Source organism: Mustela nivalis, assembly GCF_964662115.1.
Source record: "Mustela nivalis genome assembly, chromosome: 8".
Taxonomy (NCBI): Eukaryota; Metazoa; Chordata; class Mammalia; order Carnivora; family Mustelidae; genus Mustela; species Mustela nivalis.
In genome coordinates this window covers 50,778,045-50,797,586 of record NC_139027.1, presented here as the reverse complement: position 1 = coordinate 50,797,586, position 19,542 = coordinate 50,778,045, and the positions used below count along the sequence as shown (strand labels likewise).

Genomic DNA, 19,542 nt, shown 5'->3' with positions numbered 1-19,542 from the left:
TAACAGCTTCAGCATTTTTACAAAACCTTTTACTCTTTGAGGCTACTGCTCTCCTGATGAACAGAAACAGACTCAGATGGGAGCGCAGTTTCCGCACCGTGGCCTTCCCACCCGCTTTCCTTCTGCGACACCAGAAAGCTGCCTGGAGCTGTAGCATCCATGTTGAAAGGACAAAAACAGGAACTACATACTCCAGATGGAGGAACAGCTATAAGATCCTCCCTGAGTCTCTGGGAGTGTGGGGCCAACACAGAGACACTGAGGTGCCTGGGACTTCTTGTCACGTTATTTTTAAAAAATCGTATTTGTTTAAACCACTAAAGGTGGTTGGGTTGTTGTTTTTTTTAACATTTACTGAAACATAACCCATACTGCTACAAACACTACCATTAAACATCATAAATGACCTCACTGTCATACCTAAAAAAATACGTTAGTGTATCTTATACTTTGTTTCAGGGTAAGAAGAAATCCCAAACCTAAGCTAGTAACACCCATATAATAGATGGATGAACTATATTAACCTCTGCCAAAATGACTGAATCTTCTTGGATGACAGTGTCTTTGATAGTCCTTTTTTAAGTCTCCATGAATTTTTCACATTGTACTTTCTTGAGGCATTTTGAACATTCATTCACTCATTTGTTTCACAACAACTAATTAAGTTCCTTCTGTGTGGTGGTAAATTGGAAGGAGAGGTGAATCATGAGAGACAATGGACTCTGAAAAACAATCTGAGAGGTTTGAAGTGGCGGGGGTGTGGGAAGTTGGGGTACCAGGTGGTGGGTATTGTAGAGGGCACGGATTGCATAGAGCACTGGGTGTGGTGAAAAAATAATGAATACTGTTTTTCTGAAAATAAATAAATCGAAAAAATTTTTATAAATAAATAAATAAATAAATGAAATAAATGAAATAAAAATAAATAAATAAAGTTCCTTCTGTGTGGTGGGCATAACACAGCATGCTGGGAGTTCCAGAAGTTCTAGTTAAAGACCTTCAGAGAAGGAAATAAAATGAATTCTGCCTCCATTCCCTAAGCAAATCTAGAGAGTTACAGGCAGAGTCTGGGTTTCTATCCAAGCGCTGAGGTCCTAAACTACTTCACCTCTAGACTGTGGTGTGAGTTATAAAAATATGAAAAAGTAGAGAATCCAGTGTAGGCCCGAACTCAGCTTTTCCAAATCCCTCACTATTTAAAAGAAATCCATTCTATTCACAGGTTAAAAACAAACTCTTCATTACACCTGCCACAGCCAGCTATATTTAAGCATGAGCTCCAGTTACAGCATTTGCTTCTGGTTAGATCATTCTGGTATATGCAACTTACATAACTGAATGACCAAATTTCCTCTATAAAACAAAAGGAAACCCCTCCCCTACATGTCCTCTTGTTCAAATCACGACGCTCTGGCCACAGTTATTTATGTCACCCCCTCATAATATCCAAAACGACTGGGACAATGTAATAAATAAACTAAGTAGCCAGTAAAGATGACATTTTAGGAAAGCAAAAGAACCCCCAAATTTTTAATTTAAAGACTGAAAATAAACAAAAACCTGGCAGTCACAATCAAAATGGGAAGAGGAAGAAAAAGACATGAGAGATCTGGTTGGATATATGAGAGGAGGGAGAGAAGATGGTTAAATGCCAAAACCAGGTATCTCAGTAATGGGAGAAATTTGGCATAACTAATAGGAAGAAATATCAAAAGGAAGACAGTAAATATGCAATATTTTTCAAGAAAGAGAACTGCCTGGCGGCACCTGGGTGGCTCAGTTGGTTAAGCATCTGCCTTTGGCTCAGATCATGATCTCAGGGTCCTGGGATCGAGTCCCATGTAGGGCTCTCTGCTCAGTGGGAGCCTGCTTCTCGCTCTCTCTCTCTGTCTCAAATAAATAAAATCTTAAAAAAAAAAAAAAAAAAAGAACTGCCTGTACAAAGGCATGACAGAACACAGGGTCAATATATCTGGAGCATAGCCTGTGAGCAGCCAGGAGGAAAAGAGCGGCCAGAAATGAGGTAAGAGAGTCAAGCCAAGGATAAAACAGGGGTGACTACACAGACCAAGTTAAGAAGTTTACTGTATTCTGAGAAAAATGAGAAACTAAAGTATCTGAAGCAGAGTTTTTATATGATTTAAACTGTGTTTCAAAGGGGCGTTACTGGGTGTGATATGGAAAATGATTTATTTATTGTTCATTTTGTCAGAGCTTAAAAAATAATTATGCTATTGTGGTATCTAAATCTGTTTAAGTGAGACATTATTATTAGGGAAAACACACACACACACACACACACACACACACACACACACACAAGTAAGCACCCATGAGGAGCTCCATCTTCTCAGTGTAAGCATTTTGAAAAACCAATGTGAGTACATGTAGGAAAAAAAATTTTTGACCACATTTTTTTGCCTCTTGTTTTTATTCACAGCCAAATGATATGTATGCTCCTGGGTAATAAGGTCACCAGGTTAAAAGAGCAATATGACAATTATAAACAGTTAGATTACTGCGGCTACAAACCAGGGCCCATTAGCCCATACTACAGGACAGTTATCGCTATAAATGGCTTTTCCTGTGTCCTTATCAATGCAGCACACAAAGTATCTTACCCTTAGCTTTTCTCTAGGATCTATGTCGTGTTTATGCCTATCTAACCTCACCAGGCACCAGTGGGTCAGCGCAGCTGGGAGGCAGGGAGATAGGGCAGCAGAGTGATGGGACAGTCTGCTAAGTGTCAGAGATGGACTAGGAGTCACCAAATATTTCAGGGCAAAATTTTCCACATTAAAAAATATATATATCTCTAAAGAAAATACTCAAACTATGCTCTTATTGCTCAGAAGTACTCAAGATCACCATGGAAGCAAACCAGAAAGCTTCCAGCTCTGTTATGTGGAAGTTGGCTCCCCAAACAGTGCAACTTGCATTTGTCTTAGATAGTGGGGGAAAGGCAGATGAATATTTCTGAGACGGGAAAGAGAGTCCATTTCAAATGAAAATAAAATAACACTTACGAAAAGAGTCAAGAGGAATAGTGTCTAAATCTCAGAGCCTAAAATATAAGCCACTTGAAGTTCTTAAAAAATAAATAAATATATAAACATCAGCATTCCTTCCTGATGTCATTGCTATCCCAAAGATTTGAAAATAATACCTACTCATTTCATATTATTGTTCTCAAGAAGGCTTTCCATTAAAAGTTCAATGTTCTTTTCTTATTTCCCCCCAAAAAATGCATATATTTCAAATAAACATGACAGATTTAAAACAAAACAAAAACCAGGTCTCTTCACAGTCTTCTACAAGTAGCTTTTCTCTAGACCCATTAAGTTAGGAACTTTTGAGAACACAAAGTACCCTGGTCATCCTTAACCTCTTTCACTATATTAAGAAGTAGCAGCTGAAATAAAATTTAACACGTTTGTTCTTTGCAGTTCTTAGAACACACTCAAATATACTAATGTGATCTGTACAAAACAAACAAACAAACAAAACAAAAAAACCCAAGACAGAGATACAGTACACAGAGTTCTGATCTATCTGAAACAGGAGCACCCCCTCCTTTTTTTTTTTTTTAAACAGATCATCTGATGAGTCTGGTGTTCCCTAGAAATTTAGCTCCAGAAACAACTTTGAGAAGATCTAGATGATTAAGCTATGTGCCTCTGGCAATGCTGGAATTCTATATCCACAATTTCCAATTTCTTGTGACTAGAGAAATAAAGTGATATTTTCCTCTCCCTGTAACACCATCTTTGGAAATGTCAAATGAGAATAAAAACTTACAAACTCTAAGCCCCTAGAATTTTGCATATAGGTCTTTCTTGTTTGTCTTAATTTCTACCACAGTAGTAGTATATGACCCTGTTTGTGTTTTCACCCAAACCAAATATTCAAATGTTCGTTAAAGTGTCTTTGTAAAAAACTGAAAAAGTTTAAGTAATGGATTCCTACTATAGCTATATAAAATGAATACAAGTCAATAGTGTCTATGTTTAAAACAGAATCAGGATTAGTCTAAAAAAATGGGCAATAGTAAAGTACGATCAATTTTAATGAAAACTCAAAAGCCAGTCAGAGCTCTATTTATCAGCGTTCACTGCCAGATCAATGGTCTGTGAGAAACACGAGGACAACTGTATGAAGCTGATGTATGAATATCTTTTTTTCACTAACCAATCAACTGTCTTAATAACTAGATGTAGCAGAAATGTCTTACTATTTTTTTTAAAAGGAAGTCTCATCTTTTTAAACCAATTAATGATTTAAAAAATCTGGGCATCAAAAATACACCCAATCTTCAGACCTGCTTTAAGTGTATGTTCCAATTCTCATTGTTCAATTTACTTGATTTTTAAACAGCAATAGTGCCTTCTGATAAAAGTACAGGAGTAAGAACCCTAAAATCTTACTTCTGGTGCCAACAAAAGAACTATCTCATGGCTTGATTCAGAGTGCGGCCAGTCTCTACCAAGTGATTTTTTTTTTCTTTCATACCAACCATATGAATATGGGTCACTTATTTAATAGAGTCAAATTTGCAAAGCATTATGAGATTGTTGCACAGAGTGTTATATAAAGTCCAAGATAACACTATTACAAATACATATATAAATAATAAACCTTCAATGGTCACTATTTGAAAGTACCTGGAAATCTAACGTTAGAATGCCAAAACTAATCATTTTTCTTTAATTGAAAATTTCAACAGTGTCTTAGGCCCTTCAAAGTATCTGTTTCCCAAATGCCTTAATGTAACAGCCAACTACTGCCAAAGTTCTTTATGTAATTTCATTAAGTAATTCCCTTAACACCTCGGAAATAATGTCACTTAAAACTGCTTGTATCCACTCCTTTTTCCACTCTCCAAATACTCTCCTTGCTATTATCAGCAGTCACAGGACCACTGATTTGGCATTTTCCTCCAGCTGCCACTGTAGACCATTCAAGTAGAAATCCTCAGATTACAAAGGGAGAAGTAAGTTCCAGGAAGATTCCAGCCTATCCCACCCCACCCCTAGCCCCAGCAGTGATCATGAAGGATAAGCACATGAAGACATTGTGCATAAATTCTAGCTCTGCTACTCACTCATATCTCCAAATTAGAGCCAAATACTTTAAAAGGGATATTTTTAAAAGCAAGTAAGAGGTAAAATATCCTGAAACTTTACAAAATTATATCCAGAGAGATAAATTACTAACTATAATTCTCATATATATTTTTAAATCTCTGTCTGAATCCTGTTAGTAAAAGAATTCAGGGAACAAATCTATTAGTTTAGGTGCTGGGGCTAACTTATTCTTTTTTTTTTTTTTTTTAAAGATTTTATTTATTTATTTGACAGAGAGAGATCACAAGTAGGCAGAGAGGCAGGCAGAGAGAGGGGAAGGGAAGCAGGCCCCTGCTGAGCAGAGAGCCCGATGCGGGACTCGATCCCAGGACCCTGAGATCATGACCTGAGCCGAAGGCAGCGGCTTAACCCACTGAGCCACCCAGGTGCCCTGGGGCTAACTTATTCTTAATAGAAAAGCAGGTCACCAGCTTGCCATGCATGATGACTGCCCAGGGAAGGAAGATTTATGACACAGAAATAAGTTCACTTTGAAATATGCTTTTAAATTTAGATTTTGGCAAGGCTTCCAAACCTAAGAGAAAGACAAGTGGTAGGGTGTCCTTAGGAGGCTTATAAAAGGGGATACTCAACTGGAATTGGGGTAAGCCAGTTCTGGGGCAGAGGTCTGTAGTCAGTAGGCACCTGAAACCTAATTCAGCCTCTAGCTCCTTTTACATGAGGGATTCTTTCTAGGTCTAATAAAATTCAGGAGTTAAGGAAGCCTCTGAAATTCTAAGCAAAATATCACATGCCTGTACATATGTGCATTTTGTCTGGGGAAAGGGTTCACAGCTTTCATGAAATTCTCAGAGGCCCCTTGCCCAAGAAAATTTAAAAGAAATACTGCACTTGCTAGAGCCTTTGTAATATGAATTCATTGCATGACAACATTCTGCATTCCCTTACATCTCAGGCTGTTTTATAGTCTCCATTAGTAATTGAAAGTGAATTAAATAAAAATGAGGTTCTCATGATTCATGTAATACTAAGAGGTTGCTACTTACTTAAAAAAAAAAAAATCCACATTTTGCTTATAATAGGCTATTCCTGGATTCAAGATGTCAGAAATCTTTAAAAAGTACACTTTTAACACAAATGCAGAAAGTATATAAATCAAAGGTATACGATGGTCAGCACTTGTTAATCCAGGATTTTTAAAAAATATTAATAAGCAGATTATGTAAAGCACTGGAGAACAAGAAAGCACAAGAAGATAAGATTATAAATGAGACCCACAAACCAGGAACATGGTTGTATTTACAGGTTTGCTCCTCCAAGTTCTTAATGACACCCATGCTCCTTGACATGGGACACTCTTCCATTGAATGAACAGCAAATTTGGAGAAGAGTCAAAAAGATGTTGCAGTGTGCAGAGGAGCTTGAAGTATATACAAATCTTTGTCCAAACTGAACTGGTTCAAAGCCTGGAGCCCATAAACATGGCAGACATCCCTGGGTTGATAGAGTTTTCAGAAAATCTGTAAGACAGGCTGCTTTCTGTCTTCATTCGACAGACAGGCCATCCATCTTCATAACTACTACCATCCTATGTACAAAAATCTCCAATTATTATGCTTCATCACTTCTCTTCCAGTAAAATTTTTAGTTTGTTATTTTCTCCCTCCTAAAAAAAGATCCTTAATGACTGTAAAATGAGGTTTTATATCCTGCCTCTTACCTGCCCATCTCTAAACTGTATATTAAGACTTAGACACTATAAGTTGTTTAAAATAATTCTATAAAATACACCTCCATTTGCCCTGCACACTTCCACTGCATTACTACACCAAGAACCAAGTCTCAATTAACCACTATCTGACCCTTGTTCACTTTCTTCCCTCCCCTCCTCCTGCCAAAGTTTGCCCTTCCTGCCAAAGTTCAGCACTTCCTAGAAAAGTCTCACTGCCTGTTTGATATTGTACTTCACTTTAGTCACCAAAGGAAGAATTTACAGGTGCTTGGCCCCATCTATAAGACCATGACCGAAATCTGACCTCCTGTTACAATACGTGAACTCCTGCCCTACTGATAAGGCTGGCAGATATAAGTAGGATTTTTCAAATAATCCTTTGGGAATTTATAAGCAGCACAGCCATAAAAGGGGGGTGAATGGAAGGTCGGTTTCACTAAAAATAATAAATATTGCCATGTTTATTCAAAGTGTGCCTTGTTATCCTCCAGGCCAAAAGTTCAGATAAACACTATTGTAAATGACAAAATATTAGAACTTTTTGTTACTTCTGTTATGATCCTTCCGTTGGACACCAATAGAACTGTTTTCCCCTCGTAGAAGTCCCAGCCCTGATATTGTATAACACTGCCTGAGGCCAGAATCCTGGATTCATTTTCAGGTCAAAAGGAGGGCAGTTATCTTTCAAAATCAAAAACAAACATTTAGTGAGTATCATTTACCACTAATACTAAGTGCTAAGTGCTAGGGCTAAAAAAGATGAATAAAACATGGTACCTGCCCTAAACGAGCTTACAGTCTATTGAGGAAAAAGAATACATATTTAGGATAAGATGATATAATATAGTTGGCACTGATACAATTGTGTACTGGGTCCTACAATAGTGGAAAGAGGAAGGGGGTCCACTGAACGCCACCTGAAACGTCAGGAAAATGTGCTGGAGGACACAAGTATGAAATAAGTATGAATCCATAAAACAAAAAGAATACTCATTCAGGCAGAAGGACTAGAATGAGGAAAAGACAGCAGGCCAGAAGCAGAATGGGGCATTCAAAGAATGGGAAGCATTTCAGTATCATTAAAACAAGGTAGTAAACAGCAGAGAACATGGCAGACAGGACACGGAAAACTGTATTTTACTCCATTTACACCACTCAGAAAATTTTAAGCAGGTAACATATATGTCAGATACATATGATTCACAAATCGCTATCACTACAGTGAGAAGTTGAGTTAGGGACTTACGATATAAGTTAGGAAGAACAGTTAAGAATTTTTCAATAATCCTGATGATCTAGGGCAATCATTTTAGGATAGGGGAGGATGAGAGAAGTAAAACTGTACTTAGGAGGTCACATTTGCAAATACAGAGCTCTGGAAATGGTACTGAGAATAAAGAAAAGATTTGGATTTCAGCCTGAGGACTTGATAAAATGCTATTTTTACCTGAGATCATGGTACACGCCAAAAGAGTAGATTTTAGGGAACAGGGACATAATGAGTTCATTTTGAAACATACTGAGTTTGCACTGCCTATGGAATTTGCAAAAATGTTAATATTAACTACATCGAGAAATGAAAAAAAATCTATGTTACCAATTTTTATATTAAGTAATCCATTTTTAAATATGTTTGTCATTAATATTATGAAGACATGCCCTCCACTACACAGTCATACAAATCAGTGATTTGAGAATGGGGAAACAAATATAGAGAAGTAAAAAATTATACCCCCAAAAAAAGCTATGAAAAGAATCTAGAAGTCATACATGGTCTGGCTCTTCCTTTAGCAAAAGAGGTATCTGAGTGCTTCTCTAAAGTCCATCTAGGTCTGGAACAGCAGTGTCTAAAAAATAAACATGTACTCCAGAAATGGAGCTGAGCTCTTATCACTATGTATTTTTTCAAAACTAGGAAACATTATGAATGTGTGAATGAGGGAAGAGGCCTGTCTCTGCCACATAAACAATGCCTTATCAAATTATTACAGAACATTTATGACTAACAAATATTTCAACACTACAGAGGATCAGGGTGTGGAATTTATTTTTAAATCAGCAGTTTAAGGTCTTCTTTAAACTCACAGTTTAGGATGACACAGACTTTGTGTATTTAAGAATGTGTACATTTTAAATAATTGATATACTTTGTATGTTGATGGCAGAGACTAGAACCTCTGCCACCATGCCTATACTTTACATCATACACTTTAAAAAGTATCAGTGATGTGTCTAATAATCAGCATCAGAGATATATAACTCTTGCCAGATTAACTGCCACTGATTAAATTCCAATTATATGCCAGAGACGGAGTGAGGCACCACCATTCGTGTATTATCTGTAACTGTGCTGAGCAGATCATTACTATCAGAGCTCACATAGGAGAAAGCTAATGTTTAAGTAACTTGCCTCACACCGCACAGCTAGTAGGTATGCAAACTAATTACTTCAGTACCCTTATAAATCACTGTTAGAGTTCTCATTTGAGGAAAATTTGCTACAATTTCTAAATCATCAACTCTTAATAAAGCTTACAAAAACTAGCAAATACACTGCGATGAAATAAAGTGCTGTCATTCAAAGACCATAACTCCTCTCCTAGTAGACTGTAATATTTTAAAACCAGAAGTCCTTGACTTATTTATACATCCTAGCTCACCAAACTATTTCATGCAGAACAGAAATTCAGTGTTTAGTGAATAAGTAAATGAGTGATAAAGTTTGAATTAGCATATGCTCAAACAAACATAGTGCATATTTAGCTACCACTTACTTATTCATTCAGTTAGTATTTATTGAGCACCTACTATATGCCAAGTACAGTTGTTGGCACTAAACTTAACAAACTACTGATTTTCATACTTTTGCAGTATTTAAGAGGAAAAGTGATTTTGCAATTATGAGACAATAATAAATTACAAAAAAAAACTACAAACAAAATAAAAGGAGTTGATTCCAAATTCTTAAGGGGAAAAAAAAAAGGCAGTAATGCATCCTCATCAAGTTGGATTTATCTAAAGAATAAAAGGATCATTTAACATCACAAAAATCTATCAGTGAAACTCACCACATTCATGAACTAAAGAATAAAAAACCACAGGACTGTATCAATCTATTTGGAAAACAAATCCAATAAAATTCAATACTCATTTATGTTTTTACAAAAAATATCAGGAGTCTAGGAATAACTAGATAAAGAGTATTTACCAAAAATTTATTGCAAACGCCATTAATGGAAAAATTTTAGATACCTTCTATTAGAGATCAAAAATCAGACAAGGATGCCTACCATTATCTTCCTGAACAAAAAAGTAATGATGATCCTAGTCAATAAAATAAGACAATATAAAAAACAATGAGCTATAGGAATAGAAGAAAATAAACAAGTCAATATCTGCAGATCAACTACACAGAAAATCAAAATTATGATCAACTAAACAGAAAATCTATCATAAACCAAAAAACAAACCATAATAAAAGAGTTGAGCAAGGTTGCCAGATTTAAGTTGACTTACAAAAGTCAAGAGCATTCCTCAACATCATCAATTATTAATTAAAAAGGAAAGCAGAAAACAGCAGCAAAAACTGTATTTTGCTATTAACCTTATAAGAATCCCCAAGACTATTACCATAAACAAAGCTTAGTAATTTAAAAATAGACTTTTTTCATAAACATATATGAAAAAAGTCTATTAAGTTAAAAAAAAAAATAGACTTTTTTCTTCCACAAGTAGCATGACTCAGCATGATCAGGTTGTTAATTCTTCCCAAAATTTACCTATAAATTCAATCAATTCAAATAAAATTCTAGAAGAAATTTTTTAGTGAACTCAAAGATTCTAAAATATATAGAGAGAACCACTAAAATCTACTCCTGGAACTAAGATTACACTAAATCACTCCATGTTAACTAACTGGAATTTAACTAAAAACTTGAAAAAAAATAGAAGATGATGAAGAAGAAGAAGAAACAGGAGTAAGAGGAGGAGAAAGAAGAGGAAAAAAAGAAAAAAAAGAAAAGAAAATGACTGTAGAAAAGTATTCTTTCAGAAGATAAGCCTCAAGGAGGTCATAACCTTAAAGTAGCCCCAACTTATTTTAGCTTCTTTGGGGAAAAAGGTATGGAACCCTTTCCATTAAAAACAAACAAACAAACAAACAAACAAAAAACAACTACTTATACAGACAGCTATTTTCATTATGAAGATTCATTCTTTACTTGCATAAAATAATTTGGTTTTGCAAGAAAGGAAGGAAGGAAGGAAAAAAGAGAAAATAAAGGTTCATAAATTGTGGAGGCAATTTAAAAGAGAAGAAATGAGAAGGGACCTGTTTTACCATACATGTGGATATATCACAAAATCATATATACAAGATGACCAATATCAAGATGTGATGGGAAAAATATTAAAGGTAGCATAAAGGGAATACCTATAACCTTCAATAAAAGAGAGTTGTTGTTGTTTTTTAAACAAGGCTTAAGAAGTACAAACTATAAGGTTAAAATTGATGGACCTGATTACATCAAAATCAAGGATTTCTGCTTATGAAGGATAATGACACATAGTTTAAAGTCTGGGGGAAAACTGGAAAGAAGACACTGGCAACATCCTAAACTGTCAATAGTTATAACATATAAGGAACTTCTGTGACTTCTCTTTCTAGCAAAAAACAAATCAAAATAAGAAAGCCAATACAAAACTGAACAAAGGTAAAAATTGGCGTTCCAGAGACGAAAAATCTTCAATGATTAGTGAGTCTATAAAGAGAAGCACAATGTTATCAGTAATAAAAGAAATGCAAATTAAAAGAAAGACATATCCTTCAATATCTATGAGGTTAGTAAAAATTAAAAATTATTTAAAATAAGTATTATATATATATCTTGGACTTAAATAATGACAATAGTGTGTCACAAACTAAGATGTATATGATTTATTTAATTCTCTGAACATGAGATTGAAAAAAAATTATCTACTTATTTTAGCTGTCTTGAGACAACTCAATCTGTATCTTGCTCCATCTTTATATGATAAGGAATGTTAGAAGGAGAGAAGGAGTGGAGAAAGGAAGAAGAAAGGAAGAGGGAAGAGGAAATCAGAGAACAAGGAGAAGTAGGAGGAAGAAGGAGAGGAGGGGAGAAAAAATTAGCAAGTCTTTTCTCAGACTAATGGAAATCACCTCAAAGTACTCTGGTGGTGAAGCCCATAGACCAGTGTCCCAACCTGTCTGGAGTAATGACTAAGTGATACTATATTAAACATATGAAGAAGAAAATAAATAGAAGACTGGCAAAAAGACTCACTCAATCATATTATAAAATAACCTGATAGAGGCTTCATCGATCTTTGTTATTTAAAAAGATCAATAATGGACTTCTCTCATCAATCTCTGATGATACTTATTAATTTTTTTAAAGATTTTATTTATTTATTTGACAGATCACTAGTAGGCAGAGAGGCAGGCAGAGAGAGAGGAGGAAGCAGGCTCCCTGTTGAGCAGAGAGCCCAATGTGGGGCTCAATCCCAGGACCCTGGGATCATGACCTGAGCTGAAGGCAGAGGCTTAACCCACTGAGCCACCCAGGTGCCCCAACTTATTAGTTTTTTGATTCCCTTTATCTATGTGTCTGCATATAGGTGTACTACCAAGATGGAGAAAGGGTTATTTCTTATAATAGCATTAACACCCATAATAACTTCACCCAGAGAGATTCCTCTTTGCCTAGGTTTTATAGGACAGAAGGAATAAGTGTCATCAGGAATAAAAAAATAAAGTTTTCATAAATATTATTTTGATATAGAAAGGCTATTTTTATTTAAATAACTATATCATTAAATTAAGAACGGAAATCTGTGTATATGTGACTATTTCTAGGTATAATTTTATCATTTTGATGATAGAAATTAATGTTATTCACTTACATCATTACATGGCAAACAAAAGATTCAAGAAGAAAATAAAGGATAATTTTTTATAATTAATACTCCTTAAATAACAGTTTCTTTTTTCTTACTCTTAATAATAAACAGAAAAACTATCAAAAATAAGAAAGAAGAGTTTTGAACTCAATGTACATCTTTATTAGTCAGAGCCAGAGAAAGACTCACCAGGACAGAATAAATGTGTAGACATCGATAAACAGGAGAGAAATCCACCAAATCCTGGGCTCCAGGTACCTGCAAAACAAGCAAGACTGTCAAAAATATGAAAGCAAAGCTATGAAGAACTTTGAGCTGCATTCATTTTTACTATTCAAGTATAAAAAATAAAAGCCAGTTCTAGTTTCTAGGAGAAAAACACAGAACAAACAAACAAACAAACCATGCTCCCAGAAACCTAGTTTTGGTATTTTCGACATGGGATGCATAAACCATGAAGATGTCAGCAAGGCTGGGACACACAACAGAAGGATTAATAACAGCGAAGAGTAACAGGTGCCACAGGCCCTGCATCTGCTTTGAGATACATTTTAGGCTTCAACAAGGAAGCCTCCAAAGAGGAAGAGAAGGAGGTGGGAATGTGACTTTGACGTGACTGTGTCTTCTTGAATTCATGGCAGTCTATCTAAAAGACTAAGTTTCAATGGTCAAAACCAAAACTTGCCACACAGGAGGAATTAAATGACCTGCCAGCCAGCTTCTGAAGGGTGTAAGAATTAGTGAGTATTTACATCAACATGCAATCAAAATACAGAAATATGCTAGAAAGAGAGGGGAATCATGTAAAAAGTAAGATAATAAAAGGAAAAAGCCAAACCTAGAAGTAATACCAGAAAATTGCAATCTGAACAATGTAGACAGATTAAACTGAGACATCAAAAGACAAAGTAAAACAAACAACATGAGGTAAGAACTGGAGATAGTCACAGTGCTAAAACTGTTTGGTTATGTGACCTGACAATGAGTAACTCACGATTTACTTTGGCCTCAATTTCCCCAACTGAAAAAGGAAACCATTCCCTATATTGCTGACCTACAGGAATTAAACAAGAATAAAAGGACACAGCGTAAATATTGAACAAAACAAAATAAAGCAAAAAAGAAAAGACAAAATTGCAGAAAGAAATAATCAGAATAAAAGACCTAGCTGTAGTTTCTACAGGAACACTGGTAACTGTAGGATTCATCAGAATATAAGCAGCAGGCGTGTCTACATTGGGTTGACCTGACTCAATTCTAGGTCATTTTCCCTTAGTCCATCAAACAGGCCTCATTTCTTCCTTGGGAGGCATAGCATCCTTCACCAAGATGTTTTTCCTAGTGAAATCTCACTCTACAACTCGGCAGCACAATAGCTACTTTCCTGTCCCTCCAAAACCATCACCTCTGTACATTAATTGGTTCCACTTCTTTGATTATTCTGTCCATTTGCTATATACCCATGATAGCATGTGCTAAATCTCTGTTTAAGAACCTCCCAGTGCTAGATACTCTGTAAGCGCTCAAAAACAAAACAAAAAAACTCTTGATCCTATACCATGGCCCAAACATAAATTTATTAAAAAAAAAAAAAAGCCATTAGAAAAGCTAGTGAGCATTACAAAACCACTGAGAAAAACATTTTATGGACAGATAAACACCATGCAGTTAAAAAGAAAAAAGATTAAAACGCATGTAAAAATTGTAACTGGAAGAGTACAAAAGGACAATAGTTTTCATCTTAATAACACAAAAAGACAAGAGGTTTTTATATTAGACACTCTTATTTGAAATGATCACAACATTAGAGCATCTTTACAGTCTCCCCTGTTGAGTTGCAAAGGAAAGAGGTGAAGGAAATTTATTTTAGCTTGCCAGAAAAACAGAGCCTACTAGTGAAAACTTCAACTAAGCAAAATATAAGTGCAAAAAGTGAAAAATACAAAAATTCAGTGAATTATATTAATAGTATTTTAACTACATAAAAATTACACATACATATGAAAAAAGAAACATAAAAAGGTTTTAATCTGTATAGGAAACAAACCTTGTTTCTTTTATTTAGAATTAATGACTATAAAGTTATTTACTGAAAGTTTAAGGAAATTTAAGTAAATTCAATCACAACTTCATTCCCATGTTCTTCTTTATGCTGTTTATTTACTTTGTTTTGCTTTGACTCAGAACCATGAGTTTCACTCAAAGGAAACTGCTCGTAAGCCATTCCTCAGACAGGGCCATGGCCCCTTCCCACATCAGACCCATCCTTACAGAATCAACATCCACATTAGGGAAGAGTTTCCCTAAAAATCTGTGATGAATAAGGTAGTGGTACCACTTGCTAATGGGCTAAAAAGAGAGGTTTATCTGGGCCAACTTAAAAAACACAGATATATTTAGAGAGGACAAAAAGGTTTCCCTGTCATCTCCAACAAATATCTCCAACAAATATTTACAACCAAACCTAGTCTCTGTGAGGCTGTCTTGACATCCTCATCCTCAGCTTCAAACCATTTAAAATGCACTGACCCGGAAGTACTGGCTTTGCTATTTCTTAGCCGCTGCCACCAAAATCCAGTTAAGTCTCCTTAAGCAAAGGACTGCCTGCTTTGCAGGCAGCCCACAGAAATCTAGATGAGAAAAGAAGCAGCGAAACGGGGCTTCAGTTCACAAACTTTACCTCGACCCCCAAAGTAGCCTACTATTTAGAAATCCTTTTTCCTCCATGCTCCCTTCTGCGAGGAACACTAGGAGCCCTGCAAGGAACCAAGAAGAGCGCTGTGAGGAGAAAGGTATGTAAAGCATGCACTGACTCATGTTGCTTTGAGCTAGATGTGTTTTCTCTGCTTCCACTAATGAAAAAGAATCCCATCGACAGAAAGGCAAAAGAAGGAGGGCAACATACACTATACGTGAAGGAATGCCACACGTTTGGAAGGATAAGAAATGAACTTTCAAAAACCTAAAGAGACGGGAGTGGGAAAGAGAGCCAAAGGCCATTTCTCCTGACTCACATAAATAGGTTTGTTTTAAGGGCCACATTTTGCTCCCCATTTAAAAGGCACAATCTCTGTCAAGGTTGTCTTCATTCTTCTTCCCCCTCCTGTTTGTCCTTCTTTCCCCTCAAGTGCAAAGAATGATTCAAGCAGGGTTAGGTTTCAGCTGGGGCAGAGGGAAGGGTCCAAGGACACTCTCCTAAGCTAACAATGACTGTCCCTAATGGCTTCTGTCTCCTAACAAAAGCCAGGACTCCGTCTTTATCAGCTTCATCTAATTTTTCCTTTCCAAAGTAAATAACACAGCCCTTGCATTTTACACATGTCCAAGTTTGACAAATCATTATCGACTGGGACTATAACTGATAAGAGATAACTTTGTGGTAGGACGTTGTCATTTCCTCTCATAAGGGCTTTCTTTCTGAGATACAGAAACATGATTAAAATAGTTAAACATTTCCTCTGCCTGGCAGTCAGGAACTCAAGACATTAAGATACTGGAGTCTGTATTTTTCTAGTTCAAATAGATCTATAGAGATACCAAGAGCAGCCACAAACAGTATACTCAAGATTATCCTGCTTTTTTAACTAGTTGTTTTCCTTATGAATTCACAGGAAATAATTTCATCACCAAGGACAGCAGCTGCCTAATTCCCCATATAGTTTCTGAATGGAGAGCCTTAGTGCTTTCTGTCAACTTAAACCTCTTTATTATCAGGGAGGAGCAAATTGTAGGCAAGATTTTAGGTTCTATAACTAGCAAATCTGTGCCACAGAGCATGTTATAATATTATATGTTATGATATTAAAAAACAGATAAATAAAAAGCTATTAAATGATTTTAGGAGTGGCTGGACTCCAATAATCAGAGGTAGATATCATGAAGGCAAGGCTTAACATTCTACAATTACACATTCACACACCAGTTAGAGATCATGCACCACTAGATGCCAATATCCATGGCTAGTCTGTAGATTTTGTTAAATAGCATTATATTCTATCAATATACATCAGCTATCACATCATGCCACTATGTAGGTGACAAAAAAAAGTCTGGGGACAAAGGATGCTATAAAATAAGAAAAGTAAATCTATAAGCAGGATCCATGAAAGGCACCCTGAATAAATGACTGTATGAGCCTGTGCAGGCAATATATATTGGAGATGTCAAGATTCAGTGTAGAAGTGGAAATATTAGATGGTCAGAAAGAAAAGAAGCATAAACATTTCTTTTTTTTTTTTTTTAAGGATTTTATTTATTTGAGAGAACAAGCAGAGGGGAGAGGCAGATAGAAAGGGAGAAGCAGAAGCAAGCTCCTCGCTGAGTGGGGAGCCGGACCAGGACTCAATTCCAGGGATCAGGGATCATGACCTGAGCTGAAGGCAGACGCTCAACCACGAGCCACGCAGGCGCCACCAATATTTTTGATCATAAAAATTCTTGTGAGGGATGCCTGGGTGGCTCAGTTGGTTGGACAACTGCTTTCGGCTCAGGTCATGATCCCGGAGTCCCGGGATCGAGTCCCGCATCAGGCTCCCAGCTCCACGGGGAGTCTGCTTCTCCCTCTGACCTTCTCCTCGCTCATGCTCTCTCTCACTGTCTCTCTCTCAAATAAATAAATAAAATCTTTAAACAAAAAATAAATAAATAAATAAAATAAAAATTCTTGTGAAACATTAGGATCTTTTTGATATGTTCTTCTTCTTCTCTAATATATCTTAGATCAAGACAAAGAAAGTCTCTGAAAATGGAAAAGTTAATGAGTAAGATTCTCTCAAAAAGAGTAAGGAAAATGATTTTACTCACTAAAGAAAAAGGGAGATTTTGGTTTTAAAATAAATAATGACATTCAACCTTTAATAGATACATCTGCTCAACATTTTTATAATACTTTCCTCACCCCCCCAACAAAGGACGTGAAAGTTAATAGCTATCTCTACTATCTTAATTAAGACTCACTAATGAAGGGAAGCAGGGGAAAAAAAAATATCTGCAGGTAACAATCTGATTGATTTACCTGCTTTATAGTGGGCAAGCATATCATTAGGAAAATGGAATAGAGTACAAGAAAAGACTGCTTGTCTCCTTCCACTCAACAATATTTACCTATGCTGCTGATAAAGATAGTACATGAAAGAAAGAAATGCATTAGTGTGCTGTAGTCTTGTTGTTCACAGCTGTCCCAGGAGATACACATACACACAATACAGGCCACTTATTTTTCTCTTATGAAACCTTTCGAAGTAGGTGGATCATCCAAAAAAGGTATGATAAAAATTTGCAAGGAATTTAGATATGTTTCTCACTAATCATTGGAGTTATTCTCCTTCTTGAAAATACTTTTGATTACCACTTTACACAAAACAGTTTCTTGGTATTAGTAAATGAATGTAGGGACTTGGTGCCCATTTCTGAGCATTAGTTGGATCTCAAGTCATTAAAATGTACCAGGCATCTTTCTGAAGGAAGAAAACAACAAATGGTTAGCTGAAAGAGCATTACCTTTGCACTCAAAGGATCAATTTTGACTGTCCATATTATGTCTGGAAGCCAGGAAATACCTGACAAACATTTTTCATCAGTGTATTTTTCTCTACAACTTTGCTTCCAAAATTTCAGAGAAAAGAAAGATAGAATTCATGTGGACATAATCTTCCACAGAGCTGTACTAAACACCATGGATATACCAACATACTAGAAGGCCCAGGATTCTAAGCGACAAAAATTAGCAAAAGTACAAGAGAATTTTCTAGACCTCTGAACATGTAAGAATACCACGAACAGAGCCCCATCCTAAAAACTGCAGGATCGGGGGCGCCTGGGTGGCTCAGTGGGTTAGGCCGCTGCCTTCGGCTCAGGTCATGATCTTGGAGTCCTGGGATCGAGCCCCACATCGGGCTCTCTGCTCAGTGGGGAACCTGCTTCCCTCTCTCTCTCTTTCTCTCTCTCTGCCTGCCTCTCTGCGTACTTGTGATCTCTACCTGTCAAATAAATAAATAAACAAAATTAAAAAAAAAAAAACTGCAGGATCGGACTGTAGAGCTTCTCACAAGTTACTAGGATTCGCCCTGAGAAATCCCTAAACAAATTACCACTTAATTTATTCAAGTGTTTGCACCAAACAGAAGAAAATCAAGAAAAATCACCATTTTTTTCTTTACCAAGACACTGCAAAAAACCTTGTGGCCAAAATCAAGATACTGCCTCAAGAATTCTCTGCTTGAAGCTGAACATTAGGGCAGTAAAAATTCAAATTCTAGTAATTTTTACAGTTGCTAGGCACCCTGCCAGTATGTGGTATCATCAGTATTTTTTTAAGCTAATTCTAATAGCTGTGTAGCCAAGACACTATCTTTTAATAAGAAAACTGAAAATCATTAAATGTAGTTTTATGTAGGAGATTGGCTCAATAAACTACTGTATATTCAAACAGTGGAGTACTATTTAGCAGTAAAAATAGAATGAAAAAGTTTGTACGAACTAATATGGAATAATTTTCAGGATATATTTTCAAGTGGAAAAACAAGGTACAAAAATACATATGTATTCTATTACTAATAGTCATGCTGTATAAGGTATAAGAAAGGGTACTTGTATAAACACACACACACACACACACATACACATTCATTATACTTCTTTGGAAGAAGTGGGCAGGAACAGGGTGGAAGGGATAAAGAGAAGAATGGGATATCACTGAATATATATTCTTATAATTTTGCATTTTGAGACATATTTACATTTTACATACTCAAAAAAATTAAGTTAATAAGGATGAGGAACTCTAAAAAATATACCAAAGAAACA

General features: G+C 36.0%; 1 protein-coding gene across 3 annotated transcripts in view; it reads right to left on the bottom strand.

Moving 5' to 3' along the window:
* Positions 1–19,542, bottom strand: part of EXOC6B (exocyst complex component 6B) — a 604,005-nt gene that overhangs the window by 325,617 nt on the left and 258,846 nt on the right. For all 3 annotated transcript variants that reach the window (XR_014315086.1, XM_082744029.1, XM_082744030.1), the window contains one exon: positions 12,928–12,996. Coding sequence is in view for 2 of the 3 variants with exons in the window: in XM_082744029.1 (XP_082600155.1) it covers positions 12,928–12,996 (69 nt within the window). In the remaining variant the exon portion in view is untranslated. The remainder of the gene's footprint in view (positions 1–12,927; positions 12,997–19,542) is intronic.